The 16,519-nt window shown below is 43.9% G+C and overlaps 1 protein-coding gene across 1 annotated transcript in view; it reads left to right on the forward strand.

The window, feature by feature from the left end:
- The window catches only part of EML6 (EMAP like 6), a 928,771-nt gene that overhangs the window by 379,223 nt on the left and 533,029 nt on the right, over positions 1 to 16,519 (forward strand). Inside the window, exon 10 of the mRNA XM_078649484.1 lies at positions 6,390 to 6,602. Within this exon, the coding sequence (XP_078505610.1) occupies positions 6,390 to 6,602 (213 nt within the window). The remainder of the gene's footprint in view (positions 1 to 6,389; positions 6,603 to 16,519) is intronic.

Consider the following 16,519-nt stretch of genomic DNA (forward strand, 5'->3'; position numbering starts at 1 on the left):
TTTCTGTACCTCCTGCGGTTGCACCCTCTTTTTCATTGCACAACCCTGTGGTGCCCGTGGGGCAGAAGCATCTCAAGCAGGTGGATTAAACAGCAACAGCACAATATGTCCTCCCACTCAACTCTGCTACAGCCATGTAATGCCATGATTATTGGTGCCATTGTCATGGTCTACATAAAGATTGCAATTTTATAAGGTGCAAATGCCCTATGACCCCATTTGACATGTAATGCAGAGATTTTGCTGTGCATATGTGCCTGAAGTTATGTATAACTGCCTGTTTTGTTACTAATTAAAATGATGAAAACAATCAAAGGAATTATAAAAAAGCATCAGCACCAAAATCTTGGGCAATGAGAAACAGGGCCCAGTAGTAGGAAGCACAGAAAGAGGCAGGTTGCTGGGAGCCATGGCAGAAATAGTCAATGCACATGTGCATGGCTGTGTTTGTATGCCTTGGCTCAGTAAAACCAGGTCTACCGGTTTCCTTGTTTAGTCTCGTCATGGAGTAAAAGATGTCTTTGTCATGGAATCTACCGAGGTCGTCAGAGAAAGGTGTCCATCAAGATGCACACCTGATGTTTGACTTTCTGAAGTGGTCTTATTTCCTGACCGATCTAAAGGGTCAAGGATTCTAGACACTAGTTTTATTCAATTGTTCTGTGGTCCCAAATTGCATATATTTCTCTTTTATAATTGAATTGAATGCTGAGCTTCTAAAGCCAACTTAAGAAAGAAAATGTTGCAGCTTTACGTGGTCTATTGCATCAACCAGCACCATAATTCGAGTGTCTCCATTAAAGGATCGACACTTGGGTACCTATCGTTGTAGGATGTCCCAAATGGGGTGCATTCACACATCTGGTGGAGGCCAGTAAATAGACAAGAACCCTCGGAACGCTGCGCCCAGTTTTGGATGATTTTGGGTAGGACTCAATGGACCGATCAGTGAAGATTGAGCAGAACTAGTGTAGAGTTGTTTTTATTCCTGCTGCTTACTGGACATTTGAAGAAGGATTGCATCCTCCACAATACCAGATGGTGCAAAGAAGTCCATCAATACTTGCCCTGAATCTACAGACTGCCAAATATTGTCAGTAATGTCAAATAGAGCAGACGCAGTTCAGTGGAATGATCATAAATGGGATTAGCTTGGGAATTAAAGTTAGCCTTCTGTTGCATAAACCCTAAACTTTTTGAAAGTTTTACAAAGCATTTGGAGCCCTACTTGGAGTAAAGACTGGTCAAATGAAAGCTAAGGTAAAGCGGATGACGTTTGGATCATTAAACGTACGGCTGGTGATCTGGGATAGCCATTAATTTCTGTACGTGTATGGTGGAGGTTTGGTACTGGATGAGCAGATACTTTACGAAGCTAAACTCAGACAAGAGTCCGCTGATGGTGGTTGGGCATAGGAAGAACTTTTAGAAGTTATCTTTCTTTGGCCGGACGAATTAGGGGTCTCTCCTAAACAGGTTTGTAACTTGTATATCAGATATGACCTTTCTCTATCAAATCAAATTGATTCTTTATCAACAGGGTGAGTTTTTTAGATCAGTTAGTTCTAGTGTATCTTGCCCTGTCTTGCATCATCTGGAGGGGATTACAGCAGTCATCTCTTAGTGGATTTAAATTGCGGTTGTGGGTAATCTCTCTTTTTCTTTATCTACCACAGAATATTCTTTCACCACTGCAGGTAATGCAGAACTCTATGAGCCCACATGTCGGTATTAGCAAACCCTTTCTTATAAACAAAAGTTAATTGGCTGTCTATATCAGCCAAAGTGTCCTTCAAGGTGATGTACATTACTCGTTGCACCATCATGTTAATGCAACTGAGAATTCTGGCGATGTACTCCTTAAATGATGTTTGATCAGATCCCTACGCTCATCTGAACAGATCCGCCTCTGCTTATCGTACATCAAAAATAGGCGGAAGGTAAATAGTTACTTTTTTTCAGTTTCCTTCTATGAGGAATGGCTTACTCGTCAATTGCGGTTCTGTAACTATTTGTTTGCAAAAACGGTCTTTTGCACTCGACTCCTTAATATTTTTTGCATCTTTTGTCCCTGCTTCCTAGTAGCAACACCAAAGAAACCTTTGGGGTGAATGTGCTTTTAAAAAAGCTACTAAATTAATAAATACTAAAGTGATGACTATGCCTGGGCAAACACTGTGTACTTTCCTTTGCGAAAAAATCATGAAATGCCCCTAACATTACCCAAAATTAAATGGTATTATGTGAAATATTAGTTTTGGCATTTTGCACTATTTTGTAGTGTTTGTTTTTGGTGAGAGGATGCATGACCGCACTAAAAACTACCACAAAACCACGCAAGATGCGGGCCACAGCCACTCACATTCAGTTTGTTTGAGTTCTTGCTGTGTTCTTCCCGTGCTTTCACCATATGATTTTTACATGAATGAAGTCACCAAATACGCGAAGTGACATAATGGCATGATATAGGCATTGCAGTAATGCAATACGCCAAAAAGTTAGCGACTTTACGCCTCTGTAAATGGAATTTCATCCGGACCTACATTGGTGAACACTGTACTTTTAAGAGAAGGGAAGGCAGCGTGCAGACTAGAAGAAGGCTCTATAGAGTCTAATTTCCTGTGGAATGTTTAGATTTCTATGGAAGAGCTGCAAATTATGGCTGTGTTGGCTCAGAAATCTCAGCCTTCATGATTAAAGATGAAGAAAACTCGATTCCGCGTCTTTCAGATGAAACTGCAGTACACCAATTAGACTGAACTGCAGTAACTTAAAGTAGCCGTCTGTGACAAAGCGGTATTTTATGGGGCTTACTGTACATAAAAATGCTACAATTTACAGTAAAGTCTATTCGGCGCCTGAATGAGCCAGATTTAGAGTTTTCCTCACATAGGTAAATAACAAATGCATTGGTGAGCTGTATGAAATGTAGGCTGGTGTGTGCATACTGTAGTTTAAGAGATCGTATTCTGTTCTGATCAGCTGCATACACATGAACAAATATATTTAAAAATTGTGCATTGAGACTAAGGGCCATATGTACGAAATTCAGTTTGCCTTTCCTAAATAGCGAATCCTAAGTAATCGCTATTTAGGAAATGCAAAATGTAATGTACAAAAATAGTGATTCATACAGAGTCAGAATCGCTATTAGGAAATTTGCTATTTAGGGAATGCTAAACCATTCATTCCTATGAGACTAATGCCCCCCCTCCCTTGATGCACTCCCAAAAAAGTGGTGCACATGTAAAGCGCACCCTAGGGGCATGTGTGCACTTTATGACACTACCAAAACTGCAATTTTGGGTTCCTTTTCCTAATTTGCACTTGGTTACCATTGTGTTGGAGCCAATGGTAATAGCATTTCCTTAGGAAATGATTTGTACATGTGCTTAGAAAATCGCAAATAGGAAATCCCTATTTAGCAATTTCTTATTTAGCATTTCTTAATGGCCCAAAATAGCGATTTGGACCATTAAGAAATGCGAAATAGCTTCATTCATATGGCCCTAAGGGCCTTATATAGGAACTGTTTTTACACATTCTGTCCATTAGGAAATTCGTTGATAAATAAGGGCCATAGTTACACATAAAGAAGCTATAGACATAGGTCCTCCTAATAGCAATCCTAAAGAATAGATTTATACCAGACCTTTCTGACTATATCAATGCACTTTCTTCTTTTCAGAGCCACTACGGGCTGTAAAGTTCATAGGATTGACATAGATAAGGCTCCATGCTGCATACATCCACTGTATGGCACAGGTGATGGGAGGGGCACTAGTTCATGGATAAGAAAACAACCTCTTGTCACCGCTGTTGAAGTACTGGTGTTGTGGGTATGACACTAACCGCAGAGCATTGGTGGTGGTCAGTGAAAAAGTAGCAAGTGGATGGGGACAAACGTGATGCCATGGGTCTAGAGTAGTTGAATTTCCTTCAGGTTTTCAGATGGGTTCCCAGTTTAATGTGCCTCAGTGGTTGCTTCCTGTAGTATAGTTCAACTTTCGAAGGCTTGTTACTGTAGTTTGGTATTTGGGAAATTTCTGTTTATCAGGGTGTTTACTCTGCTTTCAGGTGGGGTTGAGCATTTCTGAGTGTGTGGCCTCATATGGAAAAGAAATGCTGCATGATTATTTTTTTTTCACTTAATTTTTTCAACTTTTCAAAAATTAATAGAGCGGTTGAATGCAGTCTTCACCATATCTTCAAAAAGTCAATTCCAATTAGCGGCAGAGACCCATGACACATCTATTAGTAGTAATATACTTTATTCGGTAGCCGAGTACCATCAAAGTGTACATATGCAAAAGATTACAAAAATGCATCAGAAACCATTTTAAAACATCTCACAACACAGTTCATTTAAAAATGCATGATAATCTACAGCATACTGTGAGAATAACATCTTACATATTTACCGTATCACACAAATCTCAACTTTACGTTTCGCTGTATCTGCATCTCAAGTTGGTGGAGATTGTATCCATGCTGCTCGTCATTCGTTCCTTTATGCTCTTCATGCTCAGAAAGGGTGGTCACCTGCTTGTATTCTAATTGCAGCCTTTTAATATACTTTTTGGGGAGGCTGCTGTAGATTACATTGCTGTAATCCAGCACTCTCGTACTCGGACACTCGTTAGGTGGCTTCAGGAGATTGTAGAAATGGTAGAATCTTTTGGAGCAGGGATGGCTGGAAGTTCGTGCATTTGAACACTGTATTATTTAGAGAAATTTGGGACCGATTCAAAGATTATGCCAAGGTTCTTTAATGTCTGTGCCCATTGTACCATGATCCCTTCAAATGTGGGCTTCACAGACTGGATCGTTTGTCATTGACACACAATACGAGTTTTAAGACAACGTTATTTGTTTCTTCTAGTAGTAGATAGGTTTATGACATTTGGCTGGATGCTTACTTTTTTCTGGTAGAAACTGATCTGTAAAAGGACAGCAGCTTACATTTAGAGCTGTTGCTATTCTTTTAAGGTTGGCATTGGGCACATGTAGATGTTAATCATCAAATGTTAAATACACAAGTTAACCACAACCTTTGATTCAACTGACCCAATGACTAATTGATGGCTGGTTCAGATTTTCCTTATAGTTTAATCGTTCCTAGGGCAGTTACTGAAATACCCATCCAATCTTTCAGAATGCTAGAAATATGTCAAAGTCAATAGTGATATGCGCTGCTGAGTGATCAGGGATAATCAATTTTGCTGGAATGCTCCTCTATGGGGACACAAGGAGACCATGTCTGAGTGTTGCAAGTGTTACTTTGGTCTCGTTTAAGAGTGTGCAGTTGCACGGTAGCGTGTCGTCTTTCTGCCACCTGCGTTTTTGCTAAGTGTAAACAATTTGAAATGGGCTGTGGTGGCTCCTGGGGCATGTAAGACACAAAACTGACTTACTTTCTGAAAGAGACTAACATTTTCTCAATATTTTTTAGCTTATTAAATCCAGTGCAAGGCATCCACTTACTGTGTGAACTTTGGGCATTTTTGGGATACATTTTGTGAAAAAAGTTCAATCTCCAAGCCTACATTAAGTTTAACACAAGTCTTTTTGTGCAGAAATCAGAAAAACATAGGCCCCAATAGAGACAGCATTTCTTCTCTCCACGATATTCAGAATGTAATTTTAACCATCCTGCAATGTATACTCTTTTATACATTTCCAATTTATAAACTGCAATGGAATGAATACAACAGTCAGAAACTGGGACTTAAGTTGGTGGGAATTAGCAGGTGCAGCCAGGGGTGCTTCACATAAGAAAGACTAAAAAGACCTTGAAGCAATAAAACCGATGATATATAATCCTAGGCAGAGCAGTGTTGAGAACCCTCTGTTGGAGTTACCAGCATGAAAAAGAGGCTGAACACGTCAGAAGGAGGAAGGTTGTGATGGCCTCCATTATTGCAACATAGCTGCGGGTTGAATAGTATGGAGTTCTGTTATATGTAATACAAGCAATAGAAATCATCCAAATGCAAAATCTGTTCACGGTTTTTATTTTTATTTATAAAGTTTTGTATAGCGCGTACGTAACCCTAGTGGATATCAGAGTGCTTTACATGAAGAGAATACGATTAACAATTGTTTTTTGGTTTAAATGTTAACTCTTCATTATTCACGTGCACCTCACTGCAGAGTGTTCACTCCATAAAAACCTATACAAGAATAAAGAAGCGAATTGCACGGAAAAATAAAAAAAGGGAAGATAAAATAGTAAATTGGTCTGGTATTTCCTTTATTCAAATACGGGTGTTCATACGCATGCCATAGTGTCCTTCTTAACAATGTACAGCTTGCAAAAAGGTCATCTATTAAAATATAAGATAACAAAAATTGATTATTTTAAAATAACCTCAACTTAATATTTTCAGCTGGAAAGCATCTCACCAGCAAAGAGGAGATCAAAGGAATTCATTGGGCCTCCTGGACATGTGTAGTAGGGCCTGAGGCGACAGGCATTTGGCCCAAGTATACAGATATCACTGATATCAACTCTGTGGATGCCAATTTCAGCAGTGCAGTGCTAGTCACAGGGGACGACTTTGGATTGGTCAAATTGTTCCGATTTCCAAGCCTTAAGAAAGGTAAGTGAGATGCCTGCAGATGTATACAATGAGGCTCTTTTATAAGGTTTTGTTCAACAAAGCATGGCACGTAGTGCACGCACTTTGTAACAACATGTTATTATTTTATATTGGTTCATGGTCAATCTTTTTAAAATGAATTGCCTATTGTTATATTATTTTATGTTATTTGTATTTGTAAAATGCATTATCACCTGCAAGGGTATTCTGGCGCTGAGCAGGCGTGAGGGTCTAACCTACCTAGGTTAGTTAGTTGAATAGCTAGGTCTTCAGCGTCTTGCAGATTTCAAGAAGACAGGAGGAGTCTCTGATGTGAAGTAACATGTTGTTTCATGCTTTAGCACAATATAGGAGAACCCTCGTCCTCCGGATTTAGTTCTGTGTACATGTGGAATGGATGTGAGTAGGAGTCCTGCACAGCGGAGGTGTCTGAGTGGTTGGTGGATGGAGATATGGCTGTTCAGGTAGGTTGGGCCAGTAGTTGTGTAGTGCCTTGAACGTGTGGGTGACCGCCTACAAGGGTGACCGCCTGCCAAAGGTATTGCTCTAACACGAGGACCCATAGCCTAGGTTACAAGGGGATGCATACAAAATAAACTGCAGGAATGCTAGAATGAACACCACAATGCCAATACATAATTACCTCAACGTCCTGCATTAACTAATATATGATATCTGATTAGCACCACAACATGTTGCAGTAGATGACCATGATTCAAACAGAGTCCGACTCATACCTGGCAACTCTTAAGTTGAGAACTGTATTTTGGGGCATCAAGGGGTGCCAGGTCCTTGGAACTAGTTGTCTGTCTGCTAGGTGTCTCTGAAGGTATCGAGGTGGCCTTCTCCTATCTTTGAGGAGGTGCTGAATATCCCGCATGTGGTTGGTATGGATATGTTTAGGATTGCTGCTGTTGGACATTCTGCTCCATTCCTGCTTTGTGGTGACTGTCTGGAGCTGGAGACAAGGAGATGACGAGCGGGGCAGAAAGGAAGCAGGTGTGATATGGGCACTGCTCCTATGTTCTCTGCATGGAGTGCTGGGTAGCTGTTGGAGGACACTGTTGAGCCAAGGAGCATGTTGAATATTCTCACAACGTTTGGGAGTGCTGTGGGTCAAGTGCCAAATATATTCCAGTTTTCATTTGCCATTTGGGTACAGGGCATTCTGCACTGGACTAGATAGAGTCAACCCTATAATCAATTAACTAAGTTAGACCTTGCCCAGTAGTGCTAGGTGGCCTGGCAAGCTAGCAGCTAGACAACAACTGGTTTCACCTCAACACAGTGATCTGGACACCACAACAGTGTAGATTGGTTGTAGGGGTCAATATTGAACCTTTAGTGTTATGGGGCCATCCACTTTGATCACCTACAGGGGAAGTACCAGATGTCGACCACACACTGGCTAAAATATAGGCAGCTGAGACATGCACTAACCAGCAGCATAGATAACGATGAGAAGGCCCAGGAGGAATCCGGCTGGATAGACGGTTATTAGATGGGCAGATACAACACAAATTAATATCACTGACATATGGAACGCTAATTCGGTACACCCAGGGGCCTCTCGAAAACCTTAAAGATATGTGGGAGCAAGATATTGGGGAAATTGATGTCAAAGACTGGCAGGAGGCACTGGGCTTCTACTCAGAGGGGACCATTAAGTCCAGCTTCAGATTAATCCAACTTAATGTACTGCATAGGATATATACCAGAACTTTACTTCACAAAATTACGAGGGCCAAGAACCCTTTCTGACTGAAGTGTGGTGCTGAAGGGACTTTTATTCATGCATGGTGGCACTGCCCTGGAATACACCCATTCTGGGATCAAGTAACCAAATCCTTGCAGGAAGCGGTTGGGACCACAATCGATCTAGTACCCTGTAGGGCCCTGCTTGGCATATGGGAATCCTCAGATCTCACGTGGTAGCAGAAGATTCTGGTAAACATGGGGTACTTGGTGACAAAAATAGATGTTGCTCAAAAGTGGGGATGCTACACGTCACCATTGTTCAGGAACTGGTAAGAAGGCATGACATGCTGCAAAATTATTGAAAAAGAGGTATATAAGGGCTGAGGCTGTGAGAAAAAGAACGAGATGATATGGGGGGCCTGTGATACACGAGATATGGAGAAATAAGAAAGTGGCCACCAGATAGCATGCTAGTAGTGGCAGAGGCCTAGAAGGTGGAGAAACTGACGATGGATAGGCACACACAGGGTCTAGCACATGGCAAGACTTTCCAATAAGATTGCGTAAGGATGAGGGCTTCATCATGCACGAGGGGTAGGGAGGATGTAATATAACAGAAATGTACTGCATGGATCATGATCTGAAACTGTGTTAATGTGGTGCCTGAGCACTTATTGCTCGTTGTATTTAAAGAACAATAAAACTTCTAAGAAAATATATATAGTTAATCTTTAGACTGATTCTCCAGGCCATATCATGTCCTGGAGTGTTGGGCCAGAGGGTGGCACTGTGCTAACTGTCACTCTGCAGCTGCACCAGAAGAGATACAATAGAGTATGTTTGCTGTTCAGTACCACCCCTGTCTGATCTGTAATATTGAGGTGCCCATGTACTGCATGAGTCAGCTTACACTGCCCAGAAATGTTAGCAAACGATCCAGCTCTGGCAGTCACCTGAGACTGGAGCTGGATTGGTTGCCCTGGAGTTGACTGGGTGTTGTGTTGGTCTGTCTTCTCTTGCCCATGTGGAGGTAACAGGTTATTTGAGAATGAGCTGTGTTGGATACTCCGTGATGCTGTTGGTATCTTCGTGTGGCAGCTGCTGATTGGCCCTTGCTGACTAGCTCTGAGGTATCCTACTTTTTTGCATTTGGCCCCCACAGTGCTTCAAGCTGCTCAGTGTTTTAATTGGACTGGGGCTACACTATGTTCTTCTATAAGCTGCTCTTGATGGTTGGTGTTGTCCCCCTTGAGTGGATTTGCTAGGACTGTGCTACCCTTTCTCAAAGCATGCAAGGCTAATCTCAATCCTTCCCTGGCCGTTGCCTCTGACTCCCTGTGCTTGTCTGAAGATTCTGATGGCCTGCTGGAGATGCACTGGGTCATTGAAGTGGACAGGATTTGCTTTGTTCTGCTTGATGAATTAAAGCAATATTTTTGTTTGGTATTTGTTAGTTCTTCAATCTTTTGTTCTTCTCTGCCTGTGCCTTTGTACTGGACATGTACCCAGAACACTGCTAACTTTATATTCTCTTTCCTGTGATGTTGACCCTCAGTCTAGGTTTTGTTGGTAACTCTGTACAAATGCTGACAGTAGTATGAGTTTGTGCATGTGAAGACAGTGGTACGTAGGTGGACTGCGCTGTCTCACCCCTTGACTCCAATTGGATCTGACCTCTAATGGCCATTATGTTGAAAAGGAAATAGACAAATCTGAAGCAAAAGAACACAACGAACAGTAACACCAAGTCTCATGCTTGCATGTCCACATGTCTTCCGGCAATGTTTTTAGAGCCCCATTCCCTAGCCTCTGATTTCAACAACTCATCTATAATTGAAACTGCCGGGATACTTGAAGTTATCCAGAATTGCCAGAGGTCAGTTTTAAAACAATATTGAATCTGTAGCAAGTGAAGTCCATTTTGTTTGTTGCAAGCTGCATGAAAGTAGAAGATCGCAGTAGTTGAGACCTCTGTACAGGATCTGGATAAGAAAGTGCTTGACCTGCAGACACCATAGGAGGGAGAGGACCTCCCTCTTGGTGGTTCCAACTCCTACATCTCTAATGTAACTTCTCTGCCACCATGGTCCATTAACCATTAGCCTATGCTATATTCTGCCCCACCAAACGTTAGTGGGATCTCTGTGAGCCTTGACAAGAAGAATGAACATTGACTGCTAGGAAGATCCATGAAAGCAGCAAAAGCAAGGTATTTGCTACAACTTGTCTTACTTGACTCTGCAGAAGCATAGCTGTCCTAAGAATGCTACAGCCCACCCACCTGTAGGCCTTGCCCAGAATGCAGAAACCATTGTCCAAACCACTTGAGTCAGCTGCTGAAAAACCTTGGATGCAGTGTTGCCAACAGAGTGGTTGAGGAAAAGACAACCAAGACTCACCAGTGACTGCTCCACCTTCTTCACTGTGTGCTCGCCTAGCCCACCAACCTCTCCTGGGAGTACATTCGAGTGATGGCGCATTGAGCGGTGAGCAATGTCTAGTGTCCAGCCACCCCTTCTCTGCTTGGCCTAAGAAACAAGGTGCTTGGGTACAATGGCTAGTAAAAATCATAGCTTTTGTTTCTGAAACGGTAGCCATCTTACTTTCTGATAACCTCCAAAACTAGGCCATATCATGAGGTTCCTAGTTAAAGAGCTATGAAAGCCTTTCTAGAGTTCTTTACGTACCATGACATCCAGTTCCTTGGTGGGCTACAGTACTTCATTATAACAGCATTCAGCAAAAGTCTATAATAATCCAGCTCCCCATTCTGAAGTGTTTCAAATTCAGTGATCATGTAATCGGCATCCAAAGTCAATCAATCACAAATCTTTAATCACTACATTTCTGTAGCATAAAAGTGCAGGTAGAAAATCAAATAAATATTAATTAGCTTTTCCCAACAATAAATACACTTTACTGCCCAAAAACAGCATATCGCCTACAAAATCATTGCAATAAAAAACATAAATCATTGCAACTAAATATCTAAATGGTTGCTAAATCACTCCCATCATGTAAAATGTATATAATTCTTCTCCTGGGCAACAAACATCTGTTGAGGCATTCCACAAGACGTTGCCCTGTCACCATCAATTTTCCACGTTTACATGACCCCCCTATCTGCCATCCCTGAGTTCTACAAAATAGATGTCCACATGCATGCAGACGACGCACATGTACATCTTAGCTCAATAAACACTTTTCAAACTCCATAATTGCTTCACTGCCTCCCACATTTTCACAGATTAATATAGAGCAATTGAGTATACTTCATTGGAGTGAAACTGGCAGTCCTGGCCTTCAGGCTTGTGAACCCATACCTCTTTCTGTTTATCGTGGCACATAAATTGGGGTGCCCCTCCAGCCCCTGTGTTTAAAGTTCTTAACTTGGGAGTGCTGGTTGTCAGTGACATATCTTTCTTTCACAAATAAATTACATCTCCAAGAGTACCTTCAGCCACCAATGCCTGTTTAAAGTAGCTATGTTTTCATATTTTTCGTCTTGCTGCTTCTTTTCCCCTTCTCATTCTTTCTCTTCATCATAGACAGATAATGAAAAAAAAGTAAGCCCTATTCCACAGTCACTGGCACAAATTAAACACTGATACTTCTGCCTTAATCTTATTGACTCAAACAATAAAACACCAAGAAAGATGAAACACCATCATGGGGTGAGTCACCAAAGTATGTGAGTCGGAAAGGAAATAAATTTGTTCACAAATGTCTGGGCTAGTTCTTGCTTACACCATTCAGATATTTGACTAGTATTCTCCTGCAATGTTTTTTAATAACGCCAACAAATGCTATTGATTATCAATTGGACACTGGGTCAGATTTCACACTTGTATTTTTTTATTCTCTGGGGCGTAGCTTGATCAGTGAGAGGGGGGGGGGGTGTTTCCCAACAGTCTCGCTGGTTAAAATACATTATAAGAGAAGCAGAGCAGAAGGTGGTATTAAGAAGCAGCAGGAGGGAGAGGAGTTGATTGGGAGGGGTACTTAAACTCAATAATTTGTAAAATATCATTTTTAAAGATCTTTAAAACAGAGAGGAGAGTGTGTGTTTTCGTCTGCATGTTTATGTAAAAATCATAAGTTAAATCCTACAAACACCTCATTATACCCAACTTAAACGACCTCTACCCAACTAGTTGATACAGAATACATTTATTAGGGGGATGTAACATCTAGTGGGCTGAACTCAGTGAATGTTGTGCCCGTTGAAATGTGTGTGTTAAGAGCGTAACGTAGCTGCAGGTACTATTAGAATTGCGAGGGGTGGAGAGCATAATGGCCCTGCAGGTCTTGGAACGTTCTAATGTGGTCACCCACCCAGATATCGCCTAGTAGCGATATGCCAATGTTATCCCACCGCCCGAAGCCGCCAAGCACGGCCACGTCTCTCAGCCATCTACCATGTCAGAGAGGTGTCTGCTGGCTTAGTTTCCGGTTCCATTGAGTGTGTCTTAGCACTGTGCGCCATGCTCTCAGGACCGACCCAGTGATCAAGGGCAGGGCCATGGGAATTGGGCTTCTGTAGAGGAATGACTGGATTTGAGGGAATTCAAGGGTTCTGAGCTCTGTTTTGTAGGCTGGATCAGACCCCCCCCCCCAGTGAACCAGTCATGGAGAACCAAAAACCGGGTGGCTAAGTAGTAGAGGTGGAGAGCAGTCATGCCTAGACTGCCATCGAAGGGTGGGATCTGACACCGGGCAAGGGAATACGCGGTCTCACCCCCCTCCACACAGGAATCTCGTGGCCACCCCATCTATTCCCTTAAACCAGCTACACAGGAAGTGGAGGGAGGTGTTTTGGATGAGGTAGTGGAAGCTCGGAAGGACCATCATTTTGAACAGGGCTACTTTCCCCAGTAGGTTGAGTTGTAGGGTTTGCCTGCGTTTAAGATCCTCCTTGGTTTTCTTGAACAGCGGGGTGACGTTTAGTGGCCATTCCAGTTCAGGGAGCAGGGCGATCAAAGCACTCCCTGGAGGGGTGGAGGGGCCCAAGGGTCGATTTTGTCGGGTTAAGTCAGAGACCTGAGACCCTCTCGAAGGAGCGGAGGGTCTGGAGACATCTGGGGCCAGATTCGGCTGGATCTGCCAGGAAAAGCAGGACATCGTCCGCATATAAGGCAATTTTATTGATGTGGTGGCTGTCTCAGTTCCAGCCTTTGATCAGGTCATCCGACCGAATAAGGCATGCCAGGGGTTCCACTGCCAAGGCAAATAGAAGGGGGAGAGGGGGCAACCCTGCCTCGTGCCCCTTTGAATGGGGAATATCTCTGACAGGGCTCCATTGGTGAGCACTCTCGCTCTAGGGTTAGAGTAAAGGACACGAACGAAGCGCCGGAATCGTGGACCCAGACCCATCATCTCCAAAACCTCCTCCAGGTAGCGCCAATAGACAGTGTTGAAGGCTTTTTCGAAGTCGACAAGGAGGAATGCAAGGTAAGGAGTAAGACATTGACAGTGTGCCAGGGCTAGGTGGAGGCGCCTCGGACAGTGCCTCGTATCACTCACCGGCATGAAGCCACATTGATCTGGGTGTACTAATTTACTCAGGAGTGGGCGCAGACGTTGGGTCAGTATCATGGCGTATATTTTCATTTCAGTGTTGATGGGGGAGAAGGGGCGGTAATCCGTGCAGGACGGTGATGGCGGCTGAGTTTTTGGGATCACTACGATAGACGGTATGTCTGTCTCAGGAGGGAAAGACCCTGCGTCGGCAACCTGTTGTATATAACTCCACCAAGTGGGGAACCATAGGTCTCGGTACGCTGCGTAATATTCTTGTGGGACTCCTCGGATGGTGGCTTTGCTGGCTTCCCAGTGGGTACTCGGAGAGGGGACGGATCCCAGATTGGCAAGAAATTACTGTTGCACCTCTTTCCCTATCGTTTTTTTGACCTCTTTGTCTTGTAGGAACCAGGCATTGAATCGCCACAGTGGGCGAGGCGTATCAGGGGTATCACCTAAGCGCAGGCACAGCGCTGAGTGGTCCGAGATTCCCCAAGGGAGAACGGCAATGTTGGCTACTCTCTGACATTCAGACGCAAGCATGAGGATCATTTCAATTTGTTAGTGTGTGCGGTGCGCTGCTGAGGTATGAGTGTAGTGGGAGCTCCAGCGGTTCCAGATTCGCTAAATGTCACACAAACCCAGGGAGAGTGCCCAATCAGTCATTTATTTTGCATTGGCTATCCGAGCAGGGTCGGGTGTGCCAGTCGCATCCAGTAGTGGGTTCATGATTGTAATGAAGTCTCCCCGATCACTGTCTGACCCGTGGGAGGGCAGTAACAATGAAGTGAGCGTAGCTGGTGGAATATATACTGAAACTAAATTAAGGGTGTTCCCTTCCAGCGACCCAGACAGGGTGACAAATCGGCCTTGTGGATCTGTGGTGACGTGGTCAGGTGTGAGAGGAAGGCCTCGCCGTAGCAAGATTGCAACCCCTGTGAGCCTTGCTCAAAGCCAGAGTGCCATACCATGTCGAAGCCATATCTCACCAGGAAGGGCAGTGAGTTTCCAAGAGATGGATCTCCTGGAAGAGGAGAATGTCGGTGGCATGTCTTTGGGCATACTTAAGAACGGCTGTCCGTTTAATGCAGTCTAGCAGTAACTTCACGTTCCAGGACAAGATTTGGAGGGGATTACCCTTAAGAGACGGTCGCTTCATACCTGATGTCTGGAGCGAATGGGACCCGGGGTGTGGAGTCCTCAATTAGCTGATGCATTTCCACAGGAGGGTGCAGATGTGGTCTTCGCCTTGCGAGGTGAGTGGTCACAGTGTACATAGAATGGGCAAGTGTCAAAGTGCTGCAAATAATAAAGGAGAGAGGAAGAAACATTGGCAAGTTCCAACAGGGAACTGGACAGGGGACAACGGTCCTAACCCCACCTCCACCCTCCCCACCCTATACTTCTGGAACGGGAGCATCTGTCGCCCTGTAAAAGAAAACATAACATAATGAGTGAGGCTAAACTAAAACTTTTCGTTGGGAAATACGTGGTGAACTCCTCCACTATTTCGGATGCAATACTAGCAATGGCAGGTAGTTCTAGAGATGTGACTCTGTGAGAATGTTTCTTTTGTCTCATCCCGTTGAAACCCGTGGCTGGGGTCGGTCTTTGGTTATCCAGGTCGATTGTGGGGATTCAAAGAAATGCGTTTTATTTTGAAACACTTCTTGGAGTCGGGCCGGAAAGAGGGCCTGTATTGAAGGCCTAGGTTACGGAGCTTCTGTTTAACCTCTACGTAAGAGCGCCTGGACTTCTTTAGTGTTGTCCGGGAAGATCATTATAACATGGTTGTGGAATTTCACTGCGCCTTGGGCCCGATCTGCACTTAAAATAGCGTCTCTGTCCCTAAAATTCAGGACTCGGGCAATGATGGGGCAATGTGGGGTGCCAGGAGGTGGTTTAGGTGCCAGAGATTGGTGGGCTCGTTCGATAGTGGATCACATTGACAGTGTGTCTCTGGGCATCCATGAATCAGCCAGTTCTCAAGAAAGGTCGCCATCTGGTCCTGCTCAACTCCCTTCGGGAATCCCACTAAGCGCAGGTTATTGCGCCATGACCGGTTCTCCATGTCTTCGGCCCTTCTGTGCAGTTCCTTACATTGAGTGCGTAAATGGTTAACCTGTTCTTGCAGTTGACGGATATCGTCGGTCGGTCTTTGGTTATCCAGGTCGATTGTGGGGATTCAAAGAAATGCGTTTTATTTTGAAACACTACTTGGAGTCGGGCCAGAAAGAGGGCCTGTATTGAAGGCCTAGGTTACGGAGCTTCTGTTTAACCTCTACGTAAGAGCGCCTGGACTTCTTTAGTGTTGTCCGGGAAGATCATTATAACATGGTTGTGGAATTTCACTGTGCCTTGGGCCCGATCTGAACTTAAAATAGCGTCTCTGTCCCTAAAATTCAGGACTCGGGCAATGATGGGGCAATGTGGGGTGCCAGGAGGCGGTTTAGGTGCCAGAGATCGGTGGGCTCGTTCGATAGTGGATCACATTGACAGCGTGTCTCTGGGCATCCATGAATCAGCCAGTTCTCAAGAAAGGTCGCCATCTGGTCCTGCTCAACTCCCTTCGGGAATCCCACTAAGCGCAGGTTATTGCGCCATGACCGGTTCTCCATGTCTTCGGCCCTTCTGTGCAGTTCCTTACATTGAGTGCGTAAATGGTTAACCTGTTCTTGCAGTTGACGGATATCGTCTTC

This window comes from Lissotriton helveticus, chromosome 6, assembly GCF_964261635.1.
Source record: "Lissotriton helveticus chromosome 6, aLisHel1.1, whole genome shotgun sequence".
NCBI lineage: Eukaryota > Metazoa > Chordata > Amphibia > Caudata > Salamandridae > Lissotriton > Lissotriton helveticus.